The 24,158-nt window shown below is 42.1% G+C and overlaps 1 protein-coding gene across 1 annotated transcript in view; it reads left to right on the top strand.

Moving 5' to 3' along the window:
• Window positions 1-1,501: 1,501 nt before the first annotated feature.
• cfap299 (cilia and flagella associated protein 299) overlaps window positions 1,502-24,158 on the top strand; it is a gene marked incomplete at its 5' end in the record, with an annotated part of 137,443 nt that continues 114,786 nt past the window's right edge. Inside the window, 2 exons of the mRNA XM_080433440.1 lie at window positions 1,502-1,609; window positions 4,599-4,732. Coding sequence (XP_080289566.1) covers window positions 1,502-1,609; window positions 4,599-4,732 — 242 coding nt within the window. The remainder of the gene's footprint in view (window positions 1,610-4,598; window positions 4,733-24,158) is intronic.

Below are 24,158 nucleotides of genomic sequence, written 5' to 3'. Positions count from 1 at the left end.
TTCCTCCCCGGTATCAGTCTGGACTTCGGCCCATAGGGAGCGAGTATGAGAAATCAGAAAATGATCGGGCCAATCAGTGACTGCATTTCAACTGCTGTCCGTACAACAGTGAAAAGCGTCAAAATCATTTTCTGATCATTTCTCATACTCGCTCCCTATGGGCCGAAGTCCAGACTGATACCGGGTCCGGGGAGGAACGTGAGAGTGAATCCACGTTATCAGTCTGGCCAATGCCAGGCTAGTGATGCCCACCACGATGGGCCCATATCTATGGGATAGACCCTCTCCAAAGAGCACCTGTTTCCAGTTGGGTAATAGGCTCTATGCACAGCAGCGGGACCGTACCTATGTTCCCCAGGTTCTATGTTCCCCGCTTTCCTAGGAGAGCGGGGAATATAGGACCTGACCTAAACCTAACCCTAACCATAACCTTAGTGGGGGAACATAGGTCCGGGGAACATAGGTATGACCACCACAGGAGCCATATTGTGAAGAAATTCACAGGTGCTGCCAACGATACTAACAAAGGCTCTGTTCCATTCTGGTCAAACAGAGTCAGGGTGCTGATATTGTGCATATCACTGGAAACACTTTGCTACACCAGTGGGTCTAAATGGCCCCTTGCGGATGTGTAACTCTTACGGGTCCATTTGTACATTCTCAGAGTTATAGGGGTCGAGGAATTTAAAAAGTCTGAGAACTTATATGTGCTACACTAAATGGGACAGAGCCTTCATTAGTATCATTGGGTAACACCTGCTGTGAAGGAAGTGATAATATGGCTGCTGTACATTAGAGCCTATCAAGGGGACCTCACGTGCAGCCTTCAAATGTTCTATCATGTAAGTCAGAGGTTTTTTTTTCCAGAGGTTTTTTCTTTAAATAGTTCCTCTCTCCACTACAATTCAGTGGCAAATAATGCATGTATTTGACAGCTTTTTAAGCTGTACTTAAGTTAGCCTACTTTCCACGTGTTTTCAAGTGTTTTTTTTATGAGAAACGACACCGTCGTGTTGTGGTACGGAGAAGTGCAGCATTAAATGCAGCATTTTTAAGACGTGGAGCTGCTGTTGTTGATATGCGGTGGTGGGAAAAGTACCTAGGACTACTCACATTTTTTACTTCAGTAAAAACATCAATACTGCCATGTAGAAATACTGTTTTACAAGTAGTCCGGAATTAAAAACTTGCTTGAGTAAAAGTACAAAAGTATTGGTATCAAATTTTCAAATGGACGAAATGCATAGGGCTAAGTGGCTAATGTATGTTTTGTAATAAATCTACATCTACAAAGTATCTAACTATGTTTTCTAATAATTGTAGTGAAGAATATTTTCCTCTGAGATGGAGTAAAAGTACAGCAAATTAGAAATACTCAAGTAAAAAATACCTCAAAATTGTACTTAAGTACAGTACTCGAGTACATGTACTTAGTTACTTTCCACCACTGTTGATGTGTGGTTGCTAAAGCAACGGCATGTAGTGAAGGTAAAAAAAAAAGATGGAGGAAACGTCGTCCGCAGCTCTGGACAGCACAGTCCTGCAGTTTAACACTTATGAGGATTTCCTCCAGTCACACGTATCTGCTTTGGATCTGTATTATTTAGAGGTAAGTCACTGATACAAAAAAACAAAACCTTTTTCCAACCACTGTTTGTATCTTCGTTTAAAGGCTAAACCTAAATGTTATTGAATTAACGTGTTGGAGATTCTGGTAAACTATTTTTAAACCCTTCCTCCTCTTTAACATCTAACTTAATATGCAATACTTTTGCTGATTTGCAATTCTTTCATTCTCTTGTTATGGAGTCTAACTTTACATGGGCTTAATGTTTGTTGATGTAGTTATTCAATGCGGCCGCTAGGTGGTGGTAGTCACACACTGGTGAATGAGGTAACAGGTCCTGATTCTCCTTTCATAATGACCTTGGGAGCAGATTTCTTACTTACAGATTATGAAAGTACATATTGTAAGCTTTTACATGATGTGACAAACATTGAAATCTGAAAATGGTCGATGAAGATAATGTTGAATTGTATATTATTATTTTATATTAATATTATTAAACCTGAAAAGAAAAGCCAGTCACTCTCTCGTCAGTATGGGGACAAACTAGCTGCTATGATATGTCCAAGTTTTAAGGACAAATGAGTTTTTTTTAATATCCTAAAACTGCTTTGTTTGTTTTTAGACTTGTTTTGGGGGGAAAACACGCCCAAGAGATCAGAAAGGTCATGCATGACATGCGTACAGGGACTCTCCAGCCAAATGAGTAGTTTAATTTAATTATAATTCAAATAACTTGAGATCATCTCAATAAATGTAAGTGCCTAATACCAATTATGTCTCAATAACACCACTATCAATCAAGACAAAGTAATTAAACCAAAAACATATTTTCGTATGAGGGTCCTGTGGACACAATCTCTTGAGATGGAAGTTGTCCAGTGGTAGAAGTGCTCAGATTCATTGTGCTGACATTTCCCCATTGAGCTAATGGAGCCTGTCTGCTTACAGGGGATAAATTGAATCATGACTGTTGCAGCTGATAACATTCCCAATAAATGATCAGCCGGCAGGCTAAGCCTGGGAGATTTAAAACTGTATGACGCACATTCAAAGATTCAATTCCAAACGAATGCTCAAGTTTAAAATGCTTTACTTTCAAGTTCAGTGCACCAATTATTACAATTTACAATGAATAAATAATACGTGCCAAGAATTCGAATAATTTAAACCGTGAGCAATAACCAATAAAACAAAAGCGGTCAACAAAATATAGCTCTCCCAGCTCACCCTACCTCAATGGGCAAACCAACCAACAAAGGTGAGCAGGTGAGAGCCATTATTTATAGCCACTGAGGCCACCCACAGCGACACTCCCACCAACCAATATGCCAATGCGGTGCCTTTGTCAATCACATCAATGTGTGCCCATTTGGCTCCTACAATGACCATCAGGTCAAAATTTGTGTCAGATCCTGTGTCTAGGAGAGACATGACCTTTGACACAATCTAAATGTCTCAATAGAATACAACCACCCCAATTGTATAAGTTATATTTTATTAATATACAGATTGCACAAAATTACATTTTATTCATTAAAAAAAAGTTACATAGTGCCACTTTACGTAAACATTTTTCCCCCCTTTATTTTATACTTTTGGCTTTTCAAAAATAGCTGATCTGCTACATGTTGTGAGGCGTCGTGAGCTTGTAGATCAGCTATTTAGATTTTTGAGCTATTTTTTGATTAATTACATGATTCATTATTAATAATCTAAATCTAAGTAACTTAGTAACTAAAGCTGTCAATTTAAATAAATGTAGTGGAGTTACTCTATTTCCCTGACGTGTAGTTGAGTATAAGTATAAGTATTAAGTATCAATAAATGGAAATACTCAAGTAATGTAAAATAACCTATTACGTGACTGAGTAAGTTTGAAAACCACCTGTGTATTAGATTTGTTCCCCTTTCTGTCCAGTAGGTGGCACTGTGGCCAACAGTAAACATGCCATCATGTGCCCACACTGCTTGAACACCTGTGTCTACACAGGGAGGAGAGAAACGGCTCATATTTGACCTGCTAATCAGCCGGGGTCATCTGCAATAACTTGTGACGTTCTGACACAACACAGCCAGCCCAGGTCACCTGACCCGCCCTCTCGTACTGATAAGCCCTCCATAAATCTGTGTTTTATAAACTCAATTGTTCTTAAAAGAAAAAAACGTGTGATAATGTTCAACGAACTTGCAAGGACCCAGTTTGGATATTATGCAATAATAACTAGGCCCGCAGATCATTAAGCCTGATCTGTACTTTGTTGTACAACGTGGCAATAGAGGAAAATAGTCGATCTACAAGCTCACAATGCGTCGCCGGTGCGCCGGTGCGACGCATTGTGAGCTTGTAGATCGGCTATTTTCTGCTATGTATACATATATGTACACAACAAGTGCCTCGGAAATGAACAGTGATTTTCAGAGCCATTTTTGGGACCTGCTGCGAATGGCCGAGACTTGTTCTCTGGCTGGCCACATCAAAATCGAACAAAAATAGAACGTTCCTTTCCTGGTGCAGACAGCCGCTGAGGGCTGGCTGAATGGCGGGGATGTTTTGGGCATGATGTCGACACGTGGCAACAAATTGGATCCAACGAGAAGACACTGGATCTGACAGCACTCAGCAGGATCTCTGCTTCAGAGATGATGACTTTATGAACTTGGCCTTCGTAAAGTTGGTGGCTCACACGCAGCAGCCGCACACACACACACACACACACACACACACACACACACACACACACACACACACACACACACACACACACACACACACTATGCAGTAGTTGGCCTTGATTAAAGACAATTATCTCTATATAATGTGTTGATGAATTGAGCACGATGGAAACATGTTTTATGCACTTATTTTTTATTCTCCCTTTTATATTCAGATTCTTTTTTTGTTTCTTTCTTTAACTGCAAAAGTGAAGGCCTCCATAAATGAAGATTTCACCAAAATTTTTACGTATTTGCGTTGTGACAAGTGACAACACATTTTGATTGATTGATTTATTGATTCATTGATTGTCAGGATGAGGAGATGGCTCGTCAGCTGGTGGAGCTGGGCTACAGGGGCAGCGGTGAGGTCCTAAAGAGAGAGGAGTTTGAGGCCAGGAAGGCAGCCGCACAAGCCGCCAGGCTGTCCTCCAGAAGCCAGCACAAGAAGTAAGCAAACACTGTTAAATGGTCCGTTTCACACTGCACTTTATTACGGTAACTACGGTTCAGTCACTCTATTAGTGTGATTACGGCCTGGTTTACAAGATCCACCATAACGTAAAGAAACCCATGTACCTGTCAAAGTACTTCAAAAACTTAAATGAAGTCCACAATCACAACACCAGAGGTGTTGTGATTTGGCACAAACGAGGGGTTGAATTCGTTCTCCTGCTATGCAACAAAAATGTGGAATGCCCTATAAAGTAGTGAAGGAGTGTAAAACCCTAACTCTCCTTCAAAACTGCCATAAAAGAGTACCTTCAGGTTGCTTGCAATTCAAAACTGGCACCCGTAAAAGTCATAACCCCATAATTCCTAAAAATGTGTGGAATTGGGAATAACATCCCTATTCTGGGGGGAACATTCACTGAAAATTCTCTGTCTGGTGCTTCTATGAGGAAGTTATTTTTCCAAGGGGCGGGATCAAAATAATGACTCTGGACGCAATTGGTTTGACCTACAATCAACTACCAATTACAGTCTCCCATATTTGAATACTGGGCCCTGATTGGTCACCCCAGACTTCGGGAGCAGGAAATGGATTCACAACGGAGCGGGGCCAGACCCAAATCGGATTTTTTTTCTTTTGCACTGGCAGATTCGTCTGGTCCCAGGCTAGCTGAAAATAGCCCATCTACAAGCTCACAACGCGTCGCAAAGCGGCGCGGTGAGAGTTTGTAGATGGGCTATTTTAGGCGTGGGACACCGCCGTACAACAAAGTATGAATGAGGCGTAACCACTTAAACCCTACATATACTTGTAGATCAGCTGTTTTCGCAGAATGTTCGTCCCCAGAATAGGGATTCGCTAGAGTGTTTAAGGCACCTGTTCACAAGACAGACTTTGAAAAAAACAGAAAGACTTTGGTCCACACACAAAGGAAAAGCTCTTGCTGCGCCCTTTCCTGGCTCTATGTATTTAAGTGATTTTCATTGAATTACATTATTAATCGCTGCGTAGTTTGTCTTTTCATCTGGTTGCTCAGTAGTAACAAGCTGGACAAGTTGTTAATAACAGAGCGTTGCTGGGAAAGGCATCACATGCAGAGAGTTTACAGTCTGCTTTTTTCTGCAGTGGGCATGGACGTGGATGTAGACGTTATTTCCGAGGTAATTAACCCGTTCAATCCGGGAACGCGTCTGTGTCATTTTAAGATTTCTTTGGCTGTTGAAAAATAGCAGATCTACAAGCTCATAGCGCGGCTATGTGAGTGCCGCGCTATGAGCTTGTAGATCTGCTATTTTTGAAAAATCTTGAAAATGTGTGCAAATCTTTGAATGTGTATATATTTTCAAAGCGAACATTTTTAACTCAAATCTTTGCTTCTGGGGGTCCCTAGAACAAAACTTTTTGAGATGGGGGTCTGCGGCCAAATGCATATCTAAAATCATTTTCTAAATCCTAACAGTATGTTGCTATATCAGATTGATTTAGTCAAAGATTTGCACACATTTTTCACATTTATTTTTCAATTAAATAGCAGATCTAAGAGCCAAATAAATCTTAAAATGACACGGATGCGTTCCCGGTCTTAACGGATTAACCGATAATAATTGATGCAGTAAGAGAAACACATTGAACGTGGCCCTACATTATTCTGTGTCCATTATGGGACGGCCTGTAGAATATCAAGGTCGATTTTTCTCCCTTACACTATGGGCTGTCACGAAGCTTGTCAAACTCTGCAATCTCGTGTCCTATTGCCTGGGAGCATGGTTGGATTTACTGGGGGGGGGGGGGGTGGGGGGGTCTACTTGATCATACTACAGCGTCGCACAAAAGCATCAAAAGTAGCAGATCTACAAGCTCGAAACGCGGCGCGAAGCGACGCGTTTCGAGCTTGTAGATCTGCTTCTTTTGCTATTTTTGAATTTGAATCCAGAGAAGTTACCGTTTTGGACATATGAGGTTCCACCCGACAGAGAGGATTATGTTATATATCCCTGATTCAGCTTGTAGATCAGCTATTTCTGCTTAATAGTCGTACCAAGTGTAGTCGGTATTTGTTTTTTCAAAGGCCGAACTCTGCTTGGACGGTATAATGTGGTTAAATAACTTGTTATAGCAGGATTTCACATGCAATTTGGATTCTCGCGGCAAACGGCAGAAACCTGCAGGCGAAATATAAGTTGTCGCGGAATATATATCACACATTTTTGCCCTTTTGAACTAATTAGAGGCGCCTGCGTATCGCTTTCCCTCACATTTGACATCTTGGGGGGGGGAAAAAAAAAGGCCTCGACAGGACGGCAAAAACATGCGGCGGGGCCACAGACATTTTCAATCAGAAAGGCTCGGGGACAGGCTTTTTTTTTGGGGGGGGGGGGCGGCTGTGTGTCCCCCTGCACTGTTTAACCCTTTAAGACCGGGAAAGCATCTGTGTCATTTTTAGATTTCTTTGGCTATTAAAAAAATAGCAGATCTACAAGCTCAAAGCGCGGTACTCAGTGCCTCACTAAGAGCTTGTAGATCTGCTATTTTTGAAAAATCATTTGTGCAAATCTTTCAATATATATATATTTTTTAAAGCGAACATTTGTAACTCAAATGTTTGCTTCTGGGGGTCCCTGGAAGAAAACATTTTGAGATTTTGAGGTCCTTGGCCAAATACATATCTAAAAATGTTTTCTAAATCCTGACAGTATGTTGCTATATCAGTGGTGCTCCCCTTTCCATGTCAAGGACCCCCAAAATGATATGTATTTGGCCGCGGACCCCCATCTCAAAATATGTTGTTCCAGGGACCCCCAGAAGCACAGATCGGAGTTAAAAATGTTCGCAAAAAATAATATATATATATATATATATATATATATATATATATATATATATATATATATAAAATATTTGCACACATGTTCCAGGATTTTTGAAAGAATGGCAGATCTACAAGCTCCTACATCTGCTATTTGTGAATAGCCAAAGAAATCTTAAAATGGCACAGACACGTTCCCGGTCTCAATGGATTAAACCAAGACCGCTCCTTCCTCTGTGGTTTGTGATTGGATTTAAAACCCATCCGACCCCTTGACCTAGTGTTGTGGTTCCACTGTGAAAACACAGGGCCCGGGATGCAATGTACCACCTGCAAAGGGGGTCCGGTACAATCGCCCCTCTGTTCTGTAAAGCTGGACCGCTTGTTGCCCCTTGCAGTCAAAGTAAGCGACACGATTACAGTTCTCACACAATAAAATCCTCAGTATCATGTTGTAGGTGCTAGTAAGTGATATTTTTTTGTTAACATAAGTGTTAACATAGGTATTAAATACTGTAGCTCTATATTCCCATAGCCATTTACTGCTATATTGCTGTTTGATTCTGATTCTGATATAGTGTTTGTTCAGTAACAGCGCCCCCCCCCCTATACATTTTATCCAATCTGGAGAGAGACCTCATGCAGGATACAGGATAAGTAGAATTGGAAGTCATTAAATCAACAAACAAACAATGATTACTATCTTAGAAAACTAAAAACCTAATATCACCATTCTCCCCCCCCCCCCCCCCCCCCCCCATCGACTAGTCACCCCATGGATACTTGAATTCATGGATATTTTTGTTTCGGTCGCATTCCTAAGCCAATAATTTGATGACCATTATTGGCTTATAGGAATGCGACAAAAAAAAATATCTCCATGAATTCAAGTCTCCATGGGGAGACTAATTAATAGAAAAAGTCATTTTGGGGGTGAACTATCCCTTTTAAGATCCGTCCACTCTCTTAGTTAAATTGACACTGAGGATTCCACTAGTGCACTCGTCCGCTCACGAGGCCAATTTTCCACCGACACTGAATTACAGTAGTGCATGTAGCTGTCGGCTAGTATAGCCGTTACGCTCGCAGCATTTTTTGTCTTTTTTTTCCATCCTCTTTGAACAAACCCCGGGTAACGTTCGTCCGGGAAAATCAAAGTGACATCGCAGGCCACTAAATATTCTTGCACCTGCGGAGCCGTCAACTCCTGACTCGGAGCGCCTGTCCTGCTGCTTCTTTGGGAATGACTTTCTCGCCTGCTCTGTAGGCCTTAACCTATGCCTCCCATAAGGCCTGTCTTTCCTCAGCGCTCTGTCCTTGCTCTGTTTTTTTCTCTCCATTCCTTTCTCTTTTTTTTTCTCCTTTTCACCCACCCCTCCCCCTCCCCCCACCACCACCGCTCTCTCTTTGGGAGAGAGACCCCTTTAGTGGCTGCAGGTGTACAAATAGAGCTGTTTTCAATTAGAGCGCTAACCTCGCCTGTAGCGTGCATCTGATCAATGAATGCCCCTGCACCTGTGGTAATAAAATACCAAGGGAGCGGGGGGGGGGGGGGGAGGGGGAGAGATAGTACCGTGAATGCTAATCAGATGTTAGCCCCGTTGTTGCCCCGTTTTTTGTTTTTTTCCCTCCTTTTAAAAGACAACACGCGCCACTTGCCGCCACTGACAGCGCAGGGTTTGGGAAAGCAAGGCTTTTGCAGGGCACGTCACACAAAAGAGTGAAGAATGAGTAGGATGCTTAGTCACTGACATGGTTTTTGGGTTAAAGGGATAGTTTCTACCGATTCGTCACCCCATGGAGACTTGAATTCATGGAGAGTTTTTGGTTTTTGTCGCATTCCTAAGCCAATAATCTGATGACCGGCAGCGGTTCCGGGGGGAAGACACAAAGAGTCTCCTTTGTGTCTCCTACCGGAACCGCTGCCTACCGGTCCGCTGGTCATCAAATTATTGGCTTAGGAATGCGACAAAAACAAAAACTAAATCTCTATGAATTAAATGCTTCATGGGGTGTGTAATTGATTGAAAATAAGTCATGTTTTGAGTGCACTATTCCTTTTAAGGTTAGGTTTGTGTCACCACTCGCAAACTCAGGTCGAGGCAGTAATGGGGCATCACACCGCACCGCTCGCCTGGTGTCACCATGTTCAAGGGAAAAGTTACAAAAAATGTGTTCTTTCTTGGATGCCTCAATGGCAGTGATCCTCATTTCATTAGGCCCCATTTGATCTCTCTCTGGGGCCCCTATCTACACCGTAGAATCTTCAGTGTTAATTTAACTCTGACAGTGTACAAATGGAACCAAATGTAGTGTAGTAGTAGTTTAATTTGTATGCTGTCGGAGTTACAGACAAAGTGTGGATCCATTTGGGTTCCTAACTATCTTTAGCGGGGGACCCCATTGTACCACCGCAAGGACCCCTGGGGGTCCCGGGACCCCACTTTGAGAACCACTTCTCTACAGTACATAGCAGGGGTCTTCAACGTTGTTCAGGCCAAGGACCCCCTAGCTGAGAGAGAGATGAAGCAGGGACCCCCCTCTATCTTGTATAAAATTGGGTTCCAGATGAAACTTTTGTTTTTTTACTTGGTCTGCTCTTTTTTCCCTCTACGCCAAACCTCTTTGCCAAAAATAGCCGATCTACAAGCTCACAACGCCTCGCAGCGCGAGGCGTTGTGAGCTTGTAGATCGGTTCTCCTCAGAAAAGGGATGCTAGGGTTCAAGCGGCTAATGTAGAAAAAAAAAACGTAACACTCAAAGATTTGACAGTCCCCCTTGTAGTAACTCTGAGGACCCCTGTTGACGACCCCTGCTCTACAGTATGGTAGATTAAAAAAACCTAATGAAGTGCCCTGTAGGTCAGCGCCTCTCAAAGTCTGTGTCGACGAGGCACACTGTTGTGCTTTCAGAGGAAAAAAGTCCAGGTGTGCCGTGGGATTTTCGGACCAAACTTTCATGCCCTCTCCTCCGGTCATGGTCCACCCTCTTCTCTCACTAACAGCCCTCACCGCACAGCTACACCCTGCCTTGCTCTCTGACCAGTGGTGGAAAAAGTACTCCCTTTTTTTTTTACTGAAGTAAAAGTATCAATTCCACAATGTAGAAATACTCTGCTGCGAGTAAAAGTCCAGTATTCAAAATTGACTTGAGCAAAAAGTGCAAAAGTATTGGCGTCAAAATATACCAAAAATAAAAGTACTCATTATGCAGAATGTCCCATTTCGGCACTTTCCGAATGTATAAAATCCTTTGAAAATAGCAGATCTACAAGCTCACAACGCGTCGCAAAGCGACGCGTTGTGAGCTTGTAGATAGGGCTGAAATGGTTAGTGTATGTTTTGTAATAATCTAAATCTACAAAGTAACTAGTAACTAAAGTTTTCAAATAATTGTAGCGAAGTAAAAGTACAATATTTGCCTCTGAGATGTAGTGGAGTAGAAGTAAAAGTACTGAAAACCGTAAATAAACAGTAAAGTAAAAATACCTCAAAATTGTACTTATAAGTACAGTACTTGAGTAAATGTACTTAGTTACATTACACCACTGGCTGTGACCAGGCACAGCTGGTGATGGCCTCATAAGCAAGGAATCAGAGGTCAAACTCTGGGCTTTGCCAGCACAACCCTGCATTCCTTTCTATACATTCACGAAATCTGTGTGCGTGAGTGACAGTGGTCCCGCGCCGTACCGCGAGAACTGGGTGTGCGTAACGCCGAGGACCCAGAGGGAGGGATACGCCGAGTGGGAAGTCGGTTGAAAAAATATCGATACATCTACATAATAATTTTGCTCATATTTGGGCTTGGCTGACACAGAACTCCATATATGGGCATAAAAGGGACACAGACAGACAGGAAGTGATCTCCATATATGGCCATCAAAGGGGTCGAGACAGATACAGAGGTCCCCCATAATATGTCGTTTCTGTCGGGTGGAAACGTCCAAAACTGTTACTTTTCAGGATTCAAATTCAAAAATGGCAAAAGTAGCAGATCTACAAGCTCAAAACGCACCGCATTGCGCCACGTTGCGAGCTTATCTGCTACTTTTGATGCTTTTGTGTGACGCTGCAGTATGATCAAGTCGGGCGTTAATTTACCAAAAAAACACAAAGTAAAAAATATGGAGATAAGATTTTATATGCCCGACAGCAACGATATGGGCAACGATATGCCCCCCCCGGTCTCAAAAATATATTGTGCCAGCGATTTTTTCCCCCAAAAATAGCAGATCTACAAGCTCATAACGCGGCACTGAGTGCCACGCTATGAGCTTGTAGATCTGCTATTTTTGAATAACCAGTATACAATAATGGTTTAAGTGGTTAAAACTATTGTGACGTTATATTAACTTATTTAGCTGGGGACCCCCTGGTACTCCGCCAAGGACCCCCTGGGGGTCCCCGGACCCCACTTTGAGAACCAAGGCTCTAGGGTGCCCTTTCAGAGGGCATGGCTCAGCACATAAATAGACCAAAGGCAACAACGTGTTGAGCCAATCATCACAAGGCTCACGGGATACGTCCAGTACCTGAAACATACCCCGAAAGTTTCATTCAAATCAACCGCTAGTCAAGTCAAATCAAGTCAGTTTTATTACTTTGTGAAGCACATTTCATGCAGGTGCAAAACTCAATGTGCTTTACATTACAATTCAACAATAGAAGCAAAATACACCAAAGTAGCAAAAATATACAGTAACCGCACACACACACACACACACACACACACACACACACACACACACACACACACACACACACACACACACACACACACACACACACACACACACACACACACACACACACACACAACCCGCTCTTTTTTGTGCACCTGGCTCAGACAGTTTTTAAGTTGCTTGATATTCAATATATTTAGATAGTTGATATTCATTTGTACGGACAGGAGGGCTGTCTCCTACCTATAAGCTCACGATGCGTCAAGTCACATTGCGTCGCATTGCTTGTAGATCTGCTATTTTCAAAGAATGTTGCCACATGTTGACAAATCAAATTCTCTTACGGGGGTCCCTGGCTCCTATTTCTCAACTTGGTGTCCACAGCCAAACCCATATTCGGGGGGGTGGGTGGGGGGGGGGGGGGGGGGGGATACATCTGTGTGTGGTCAGCTTACAGTACTGTAGGTACATTGTGACTCTGAGAATCTACTGTATTATGATGGTACCATTTGGGGGTTACTGTAGATTGAAAAGCACAGAGCCCAGTATTGACCCTTGTGGTACCCCACTGAAGTTAGCCAGTTAAATTGTTTTTCCATTCATAATATGTTTAATAATACTGTTGAACCATGTGTGTACTATTATATTTTTTTATGTTGTTTAATTAAACTTGTAAAACATGCCCCCAAAATGTTTCTGACATGTAACAGTAGGAGGTGTCAGTGAAAAAAGGGACAGTTTTGGCTGTAAATGAATGAGTAATCTGTCCGGTCATCATAGAACCTGTTAGTTATGGTTTAACACAGGTGTCGGAAACTGTCAAAGGTCTAAAAAACCCTCACAGCTTCAAACAGTTCGTGTTGGCTTGAACCCCTAAATTGCCGCTCTGCGGCTATATTTTCTCGTTGTTTAAACCAGCTTATAGACCATTCTAGCAGGTGTCCCACCACATGCAGCTGGTGTCCCTGCGCGTCAGACGAGTCTGCCACTGTGTGCCACAGAGGCTGGATTCAGTCACCTACTAAAACAAACATGGTCTTTCCTTTTGTGCCATAAAGCAGTGGAGGAGAGTGACTAAGTACATCTACTCTAAGTACTGCACTTGAGTAGAGTTTTGAGGCGGTTTTATTTTACTTTAGTATATTTGGTACTCTACTAATACCGCTATTATAGTTACTAATTACTTTGTAGATTTTAACTGAAAAAGGGATGATGTATTATTATGGGTTAATCTACCCAGCTGCACATGGAGTAATCAAAATCAGCCCCACCTTTACCAGGTGTGGCATTAAAGCACATTAATGCATGACTAATTACTATGCAATAATATGATTGTGAAATGGACCATTCTGCATAATGAGTACTTACTTTTGAATACAGGACTTTTACTTGTGGTATTATTGCAACTTTTACTCCGTCTCCTTTTACTTCTCAAGTAAAATATCTGAATACTTTTTACACCACCTGCCATAAGAATACACGTCTGAATGCTTTACGGATGAATTCGCGGCAAACCATTGGAAAATATGAAGTCAGTGTCGTGTCTGTAGATTATTTGTTTTTAGTGGGTTTTTGCTTTTATATACATAGAGAGACATGAAACCTTTCATATACATGGGACAATAGAGAGACATGAAACCTTTCATATACATGGGACAGTAGAGAGACATGACACCTTTCATATACATGGGACAGTAGAGAGACATGAAACCTTTCATATACATGGGCAGTAGAGAGACATTAAACCTTTTCTATACATGGGACAGTAGAGAGACATTAAACCTTTTCTATACATGGGACAGTAGAGAGACATTAAACCTTTCATATACATGGGACAGTAGAGAGACATGACACCTTTCATATACATGGGACAGTAGAGAGACATCCAACCGCAGTCAGAGAGGGGAAGGACCTGCAACACAGCTCTGCAGCCGGAACTGAACTGGGGATGTTGGGATTATTTCGTTCAGTGTTTCCCAAACAATGGGCCAGGATGGGCCAAACAATTATTATACAAAAAAAAACAAAAAAGACTTAAAATCCCACATTTCCCCCCCAATTAAAAAAAAAATCTATACAAATACATTCAAAAGATTTCCTCAAATTAACAAAAGTAATACAACAAGAATTTTTTTTTCCTTTTTTTTAAATAGTGAAAATATCTATATATATCTACAAGCTCTGAGCTTGTACATCGGCTATTATTAAAATTGGGCTTAAGTGATTAATTCACATTCCCGGAGGAAGACGCCACATTTATCTTTTGGGCTCTTGAACTGAAAAAGTTTTGGGGAAACCGTGATTTAGTTGATGCAGTACCCGGTAGACTAGAGCATGTCTCTGGACAAGAACCGCACAGAGAACGTACTACTGCAGTACACCTGTCCAAAAAAAAAAACCAGAGTGCAGTGGAGGCAATTCTCTTGACAACAGATGTAATATATATAGAGAGAAACCTCACAGCCACGGTGGCTTGTGCAAAAAGCATGGCAGTGATGCAGAGTGGCAGGCGTTTGGCTCCGTACGAAACGGGCCGCGGGGTCCCGTTTTTTTTTGTGGGGGGGGGGCTTCTCGTGTCAGTAACATCCACAATCTCATTTTCCCAACGCCACCAGGGGATGGGGGCGCGGGGGGTGCGGGTGGGAAGGGGGGGGCTGGATTTGCACCGAAATGTATCCAGTGTTCGTGCATGTTCGCCGCATGGGGTTTTACTTGGCACGGGGAAAACTGATGGCTGTCCTTTTTTTAATATAGAGAAGCGAAGAATTCTGGAGGCAGGCTGTGAAAACGAAGGCAGCAGTGGCAGCACAATGGACAAAGAGCGCGGCTGTGGTTTTGGACCGCGGGGCAATCGAGGCGAGCCTAGATGGAAACCTCAGAGGGGGCTACCGTACCGTACGAGCATAACGCCAGGTCAGGGCGTCTTGCTGACACATGACGGGCCCAGTGCTGGAGCTGATAGGAACCAGAGGTGCTCAACTTCTACCCTATAGCTATACATCGTGTTAACGGAACTCTTTGAGAGTGCGCAAATGGAACCAAAATGGACGGCCCTTTGCAGTTTGACCTGGGGTCTGGGCCAGGGTTGCCAGATCTGCTTATTATAATTTCCCCGCAATTTTTTTTTTGAAAATAGCCGATCTACAAGCTCACAACGCGTCGCATCGCGACGCGTTGTGAGCTTGTAGATCGGCTATTTTCAAATAGCTGATGTATATGTTAAAGTGCTCATGTGGCCAATAGTCGCTTCTTTTGGGCTGGTTTTCCTAGGCCTGGTTGCTTGTTTCTCTCACAGAATCTGGCAACACTGGTCTGGGCTTTCTTTTTTTTGCGCGAGGAGGCCGTCTCTGTTTGGAGGTAGTCCAACATTTTAAAGATGTTGCACGAAATCATTACTTCTTTTCATTCACTGTCTGTCTAATCTCTCAAGACGGAGTCAGCGCCACTGCCCTAAACATGTAGTGTTGTTGTTAGTACGAATAAACACAGAAGCACCTGGGAGGAAGTGGACTATGAAACGGGAGGAGCTAATCCTGTTTTTGCACCAAAAATGTGGGTGGTGCCCCCAGAGGCAAGAACAAAGAAGGGGGGGGGGGGGGGGGGAACCAATGGGTTCCCAGATTGCTGCCTGGATGTTCTCAATGTCATATCAGTTCAACTCGTCATACAGAATGTATTATCATGTCACTTTAACACAGTGGTGGAAAAAGTACCCTCATTTTTTACTTAAGTTAAAGTATCACTACTGCAATATAGAGATACTCTGTTACAAGTAAAAGTCCGGAATTCAAAATGTACAATGGAATGAGTAAAAGTATTGGCATCAAAATATACTTAAAGTACCAAAAGTAAAAGTACTCATTATGCAGACTGTCCCATTTCAAGTTTTCAAATGGAAGTATCTTTTGAAAATAGCAGATCTACAAGCTCACAATGTGTCACATCGCAACGCATTGTGAGCTTGTAGATGGACTATTTTCAAATGGCCGAAATGTTTATAGTTGGTTAATGTAGGTTTTGCAATAATAATAATAATCAAAATCTTCAAAGTAACTAAAGTTTTCAAATAATTGTAGTGGAGTAGAAGTAAAAGTATTGGAAATACTCAAGTAAAGTACAAATACCTCTTAACTCTATTTAAGTACAGTACTCGAGTAAATGCACTTAGATACTTTCCACCACTGCTTTAACGCAGCTAACTGCCACATGTAACATCACAGTGTGAAGCACAGTGAAAACATTGTTATCCCCGCCAGGCCACAACAGCCAAAGGCGAGGGATTATGTTTTCACTCCTGTGTCTGTTTGTCTGTCTGTCCGAGTGTGACCGGCTAGTCTCGGGCACCGCTGGACCGTTCTGGCTGTACTTGGACATCATGTGACAGACTAGCATCATGTCCAGGCAGTGTACTTAACCCATTAAGACCTGAGGCGATTCTTAAAAACAGTTTTTTGAAAAAAAATCAAAAATCTAAATCAAAATCATTTTATTTCCCAAAAATAGCAGATCTACAAGCTCATAGCGCGGCACTCGGTGCCGCGCTATGAGCTTGTATATCTGCTATATCTGCTATTGAATAGCTATTGAATAGCCAAAGAAATTAAAGTGACACAGATGCGTTCCAGGTCTTAAGGGTTATGGGACACTGGAAATTAAAAAACACTAAAAAGCTTGAGAACCACTGCTGTTTGTTCAGTAAAAGGGATCATCCAGCTCTTTTGTGAAAAGAAAATACATTTCCAGGTCGGGATACCAGTTTCATCCAATCAGGAGAAAGGACTCCTGATTGGATGAATCTCATGCAAGATACAACAAGTGAAATTGCAAGTGATGAAAAAATATAGATATATTATTGGACCTGGAACACTATAAAGTTGAAGCTGATACTCTTTTCTGGGTTCTCACTCCTGATTGCTTAACACTGGTATCCCGCCCTGAACATTTATTTTCTGTTTACTAGAGACCTGGGGAGACCCCTGTTACTGAACAAACGCTCTATAGAAACTTACTTTGGACCCCAAAAACGTTGCATTTTAGGTACGTTGCATTCAACGTTTAGGTTTATGGTTAGGTTGCGGCTTAAGATTAGGTTTAGGGTTGGGTTTAGGCATTGTTTTTTTTTGGAAGGTTAAGGTTAGGTCACGCATATTTAAAAAAATATATGAAAATATGTGGAAAAACATTTTAATTACGCAAATCTTGTATGTTGGTCCCTGGTACAACATATTTACAGATATTAATTTGGGGGTCTTAATTTTAACACATTGTGTGCCAGAGGTTTATTAAAATAGGGTACGTTCAGTGCCTGCATATCTTCCATCCACTTACGTTGTGCTGTTTCGTGCTGTAGAAGCCCCGACGCGGAAGTGCATGTAAACAAAGCGTGCGTGCGAGACGGCGGAGGGTCCCGACTAACGCCTGGAACAATAATATTTCTAACGCGATCCTCCATTGCAGAGTGATCGCCGATCGAAAACGGCTCACTTCCACCACGTTAAAAAGAAATGGAGATATTAAGCTTTTAGTCAAGGAGTTAACGCTAGAGCGGCCGACCGGAAGGATTTTTGACATGGATCCACATCTGGCCTCTCCTTCTCAGAGACTCCTTGGATGATCCCAAAGTTTCGTTAGAGCGCCCCACGTGGCCCCCACGTATAAAAAAAAAATGGGCCAAAAACGGTCCGGACTGTTTATGGCACACGACGCCTGGATTCTCAAAAACGGTCCGGACCGTTTATGGCACTCAATGTGTTAACCACTATTATTTCATACTTTGGCTATTCAAAGATAACAGATATACAAGCTCACTGCGCGTCACTTTGTGCCACGCTGTGAGCTTGTCCATCTGCTACTTTTTGAAAAGTCTTGAAAATGTTTGGACATGTATGGGGGGTCCATGGCACAAACCATTTTCAGATGGAGGTCCGTGGACAAATACATATTAATTTGGGGGTCCTTGACATGAAAATGTTGAGAAGCACTGAGGTACATGTAGGATATCACGTGACACACACATGTAACTGATACATCCAGCTCATTGTAATCAAAGGTGACAGAGGATTTTAGAAAAAAGCCCCAAATAAAGTAAATTGTCATGCTGCGTGGAATTTCCCCCGACATCCACCAGCCCAAAATAATATTTTCCATAAGATTCATTTTCCCTAGCGCTCTCAGGAAAAATATGCTAGTACAGTATGTTTTGATTCTCAAGATCACCGTATTACTGAAAGTTACCATCTGCCAGTGGTGTGTATAGTAGTAAGTAAGTACATTTACTCACGTACTGTGCTTTTCAAGTACTTGAGTGTGCCCATTTCTCAATGCTCTACTTTTTCCAATACACTATACTTCTACTGCACTACATCTCAGAGGCAAATATTGCACTTTTTACATCTATTTGACAGCTTTACTTTTCAGATTTAGATTACGTAGTAATAATTAATCAAACATCTTCAAATTTATTTCTAAAATAGCCGTAGTAAATAGGGCATTGGTGGTTAATAATAAATAATTATAGTCCAATAAAATGATATATATATATATATATATATATATATATATATATATATATATATATATATATATATATATATATATATATATATATATTATTAACTTGAGTAAGATTTAGCATGCAGGACTTGTAGCAGAGTATTTTTGCACTGTGGTATTTCTACTTTTACTAAGTCCAAACTCGTACTTCTTCCAGCACTGCTGTTGAAAAGCTGCGGGCTAATGAACACCCCCCCCTCCCTCCCCCCTCTATTAATGTGACTGGAGAACACAAGAAAAATGATTTCAAATGGAGAACATCTGTTACTCGTCACGAAATCTAAATCTATCAGCGAAAAAAAACAAAAAAACACCCTTCAGCCAATAGCCTGAATATTTATTTGCAAAATTAAGGCCGAGAGTTAAGCGGGAATGTAAGATTTCTTCCCGCAAATACCTTTTTAATGACATTCCATTAATTATGGGTGGAAGTCTTCGCTGCAACACATTTTGGCTGTCGTGCGAAGAGGACACACCTTTGCTCCAGACCATTCTTCTTCTTTTCACTTGGGGGTGATGAAATTGCAATGTTGAGTGCGCTGGTTCTCAACGTGTGGCTCGGGGACCACCAGGTGGCCCAAAATGGACCCTTATGGCATTGGTTCTCAAAAAAGTGGGGTTGAGAATGGCTTGAAAATGTTCCAGGGACCCCCAGAAGCAAAGATTTGAACACATTTTTATGATTTTTCAAAAATAGCCAAAGAAATCTAAAATGACACAGATGTGTTCCCGGTCTTAACACATTGAATGCCAATCGCGTAGATCTACGCGAACCTATTTAAAGCCGCAGCGTGCCAATCGCGTAGATCTACGCGAACCGCCGATTCCCATTGAAATTTCCCCAGGTGCACTTTCCGATTTTTTTTGATCCATTTCCGTTTCCGGTTTGAGGACCGGAAACCGAATTATTCGGGTTCCGGTTTTTTCGATCGTATCCGCTTCCTGTCTGGGATCCTGTTTAAAACTCGATTTTCTCGGTTGTTGTTTTTCTCCTCGCTGATCACTGTTTAGCGTTGATCCGCTGTATCTTCAAGATGGCGGCTCGGATTTGGAAACTGTTTTCGCTGGCCGTTTCTCACAGATCCGCTGTGTGTTTAGAACCAAATGAACGCGCACTTTTAACTTATTTAGCGAGGTCTGTGGCGACATGAAAAAAAAAAAAAAAAAACAATAAAACGCTGGCACTGGTGAGTACATTATGAGATTAAACTCTGGCATGGAATGTGTTGTTAATGGGTTAACACAAATCTTCTCTTCTTGGGGTCCCTGGCACCAAATATTTGCAGATGTGGTCCGCGGCCAAATACATAATCAGTTTGGGGGTCTTTGACATGAAAAAGCTTGAGAAACACTACCGTTTGAGTGTGTACAAATGGAACCGAGTGTGTACTGGAAACTGGTGGCAACTGGAAACTGGAGTGTACTGGAAACTGGAACCGAGTGCATACAAATGGAACCCCAGGAGGTCCGTTTGGTTCCATTTTGTACACGCTGAGTTAAATAAAGCACTGAGGATTTTACAGTGTAGATTGAAGTTCCAGTATTAGTTCCAGTATTAGTTTCACTTTTTATTTCAAGGACCCCCAGTACTGTTTGTAAATGGGCTCCCAACTAATTGGCCCAAGACTATAACATTTTAATGATAATATAACATGAATTTAAAAACGTCATGGTATTTTTTCCTTACAACTTTGACAAAATTAGTTTTCATTGTGATATCGATGAACAGGAACTTAATGTTATAGTTCCACTGATCCAAGCCGGAACACAAATAAACCCACCCGAACACTTTCGAGATGTTCAAGTGGGCCTTGATCCAGAAAAAGGTTGAGAACGAGTACATTAGGCCACAGACCCCCCTTTCAATACTTAAAAAAAAATATATATATATCTCTGGGACTCCCAATCTACGCTGTAAAATCCTGTGGGTGGTCCCCTACGATGAGAATCATAGTGGTTAATGTGCTTTTAAATTGAGTTGCAGTTCCCTGCAATACATGTCTGCTCTACTGTGCAAGCAGACAATAGAGTGGAGTTAGAGACCAGGCTGTCACCATTACACAATGTAAGTTGACCATTGTCATACAAATGATTGCGATTAACGATTTAATTGTGGTTTTGGCATTGACCATTGGAACATATAAAATGTATGTTTTGCCTTTTAGGCTTTGTAATACAAAATGTCAAAGCCAAATAACTTAAATATACAAAGAAATGACTGACACATTTAATAATTGTATTAAAAACAAAATTAAATAGCGGAAATAGCTTATCTACAAGCTTACAACACCTCACTTTGCGTCGTAAGCTTGTAGATCTGCTATTTGAAAAATAATTTGTAGAAATCGGTGAGAGGTGAAAGCGGTGTTTGACAACAGTTTTTTTTCTTTTTTTGTTCTCTGAAGTTGCCTAGAATCCCTTTAACCAAATGTAATTATCATCACAATATCGATATCGAGGGATTTGCACAAAAATATGGTGGCCTACCTGTTGCTTTGTCGCTGCCAGTGTGAACGCATACATTGGACTTTATTTTTATTTTTTTGGGGCTCCAGGAAACTGAACGGAAGTTCCCATGGGTTGGAATGCTCCCTGTTGTTATTACTGTAGGAAAGTACTTCTCTTAACAGTGGACAAACAATGGCCATACATTGGCAGAGTATGTAGGTAGGTGTCGTCCAAGAGAAACTCCTGATAATGCACACAATAAATAGTTTGACAGAAGATTTTTTGGGGGAGGCACCATGCTCATATAGGTCAATGGATGACACGTGCATAGCTGAGGGGTTAAAATAAATGTTTCAATGCCAAGGAACAAACAAATAGCCAAGCTATGACACCACGCCACCCCCTCCCCCCTTCACACGCCATCGTGAAATTGCTTTAAAAAAGAAATTTGAAGAAAATATTGCAAATAGCCGATCTACAAGCTCACAACGTGTCGTGATGTGAAAATATTTTTAGGAACACAAGTTGGAAATTGGTTAAACTGGCACAATTACCTACATTGAATTGGAATTTAAATTGGATGGAGATAAATCGAGAGACAGATGTGGCACAGGTCATTAAGAAACCGGGGATAATTGTGTGTGTGTGTGTTTGTGTGTGTGTATGCTCGCGCATGCGTGTTTATTTTAATTTTCCTCTTCTCTCCAATTGGTCCCCCAGGTGCCGCCTGGTGGCCCTGGGGGCTGCGCCCCCCCCAGGCAGCCTTCAGTCTTAACGCTGTGTTTAAACACACGTAAACACACTGGTTGGATAGTCGCTCAGCGGTGACAACTGTTTACCCCCAACAGAGATGACCTCCAGTGTATCACACATTGTTAATGTACTGGAGGCCCCCCCTGGAGTAAACTCACTCCGTTGAAATATCTCCACTTGCTTGTAAATTACATCCGTTTCAGGTGGTTGTGTGTGTGTGTGTGTATAGTCTTTATACTTTGTCATACGATGGTGTCGTGCCCCAAAGAAATGTCAGATCTAACAGGCTCCTTGCGAGCTTGTAGATCTGCTTTTTTTCCCAACGGTGCATCACATCCTTTCTCCCACGGACCATCGGGTCCACCTGACCACACAGACGGCAACCCGAGACGCGATAAAAAAGCGCAGATGAATCGCGGTCGGCCATTAACATCTAATAACCACGAGCCCCCCAATAACGAAAATCCTCGTTATGCTTTCCAAATGAGGCTTGTTAACCCATTCAATCCGGGAACGCATATTAGGCCTACTGTGTCATTTTAGATTTTTTTTTGCTATAACCATTATTTTATACTTTGGGCTGTTCAAAAATAGCAGATATACAAGCTCGTATCGCGGCACCAGGTGCTATTTTTTTTTTTATCGTGAACATTTTTGCGAATCTTTGAAGTTTGAACATGTTTTTTAAAGCGTTTTCAAACATTTTCAACTCAAATCTTTGCTACTGGGGATTCTACAAATGTCTTCTAAATCCTAACAGTTTTTCTTTGAAAAATACTTATGTTGCTATAATATCAGTGGTTCTCAAACTTTTCTCATGTCAAGGACCCCCAAAATGACATGTATCTGTCCGCGGGCAACCCCCCCCCCCCCCCCATCTCAAAATATTTTGTTCCAGGGACCCCCAGAGGCAAAGATTTGAGTTACAAATGTATATTAAAATATTTGCACACATTTTCAGCTACAAGCTCATCAGCTTGCAGATCTGCCATTTTTTGAATAGCCCAAAGAAACCCTAAAGTGACACACAGACGCGCTCCCGGCCTGAACGGGTTAAGAAATTGTGTCGATGGAGGGGGAAACTCTCGGGGAAGAAGTTTCGAAAAACACGCACCCGCGGCTCTTGGTTTTTTTTGGCTGGGTATTATTCAACCTCCAAGCGTGACTGTGTGTGTTGCTCTAGCTACTGGAAGGGGGTAACCCCAGTCGCTTTGCCTCCTCCTCAACACCTGTGTTTACTTTGGGGCCTCGGTCGGCCCCCTCGCCCCCCCCCCCCCCCAATGACCCAGCAAGCAATCCTTCATTCACTCTCCGAGGATGGAGTTTAAGGCCTCAAGCCTCCAAGTATGTGCTGTCCCTGCACTTTCACCACTACGCTATTCCCCTCTCTCTAAAGAGCTTCAATGTGGGGGCGCCCGGCCCAAAAGACATTCCTCTTCCCGAATTCTAGTATATTTGAACATTCAGATCTCCTGCGTCTCTATTATTGTAATTTTAAGCGAAGCCAGCAGCAATAATGGGGCCGTTTTTCAGCACGAGCGGTGGGGTCTGCATGTGAAGGACTTGGCGCAACTGCACCCTCAATTAACCCCCCCCCCCCGCCCCCCGCCCCCCAATACGTAGTAAACTTGACCACGGTTTGGCTTTTGTACGTTGGTCTGCTATTTTTTGTCTCCCTCGACACCAAATCTCTTTGCCTAAAATAGGTGATCTAAAAAGCCCACAACCGCGACGCATTGTGAGCTTGTAGATCGCCTGTTTTCGGCTAATGTTTCCCACCCCCCCCCACCGGAATAGGGATGCTAGGGTTTGAGTGAACAATTTGTGTACACAGCAGTATGACGGTGTTGCCCGTCACCAGAGTGTAAAGTATACTCTCAGAGTGAAACCTGCAATCTGGAACTTATTTGAATGAATAAATCATTATTTGAATCAATCTGTATGTTAGTGTATGTTTAATACAATAAAACTAGTACATCTGTATGGTAGAATAATGTTAACGCATTAAAACCGGGAAAGCATCTGTGTCATTTTAGATTTTTTGCGTTGGCTATTCAAAAATAGCAGATCTACAAGCTCACAGTGTGTCACTTCGTGCCATGCTGCGAGCTTGTACATCTGCTATTTTTGAAAAAAAAGTGAGAACAACTGATTTAGAAGGCATTTCGTAGAGTATGTT

Source organism: Gymnoscopelus braueri, assembly GCF_963280865.1.
Source record: "Gymnoscopelus braueri genome assembly, chromosome: 7".
Lineage (NCBI taxonomy): Eukaryota > Metazoa > Chordata > Actinopteri > Myctophiformes > Myctophidae > Gymnoscopelus > Gymnoscopelus braueri.
Note: the sequence above shows the minus strand (reverse complement) of the source record. Positions and strands in the feature narration are given on the sequence as shown.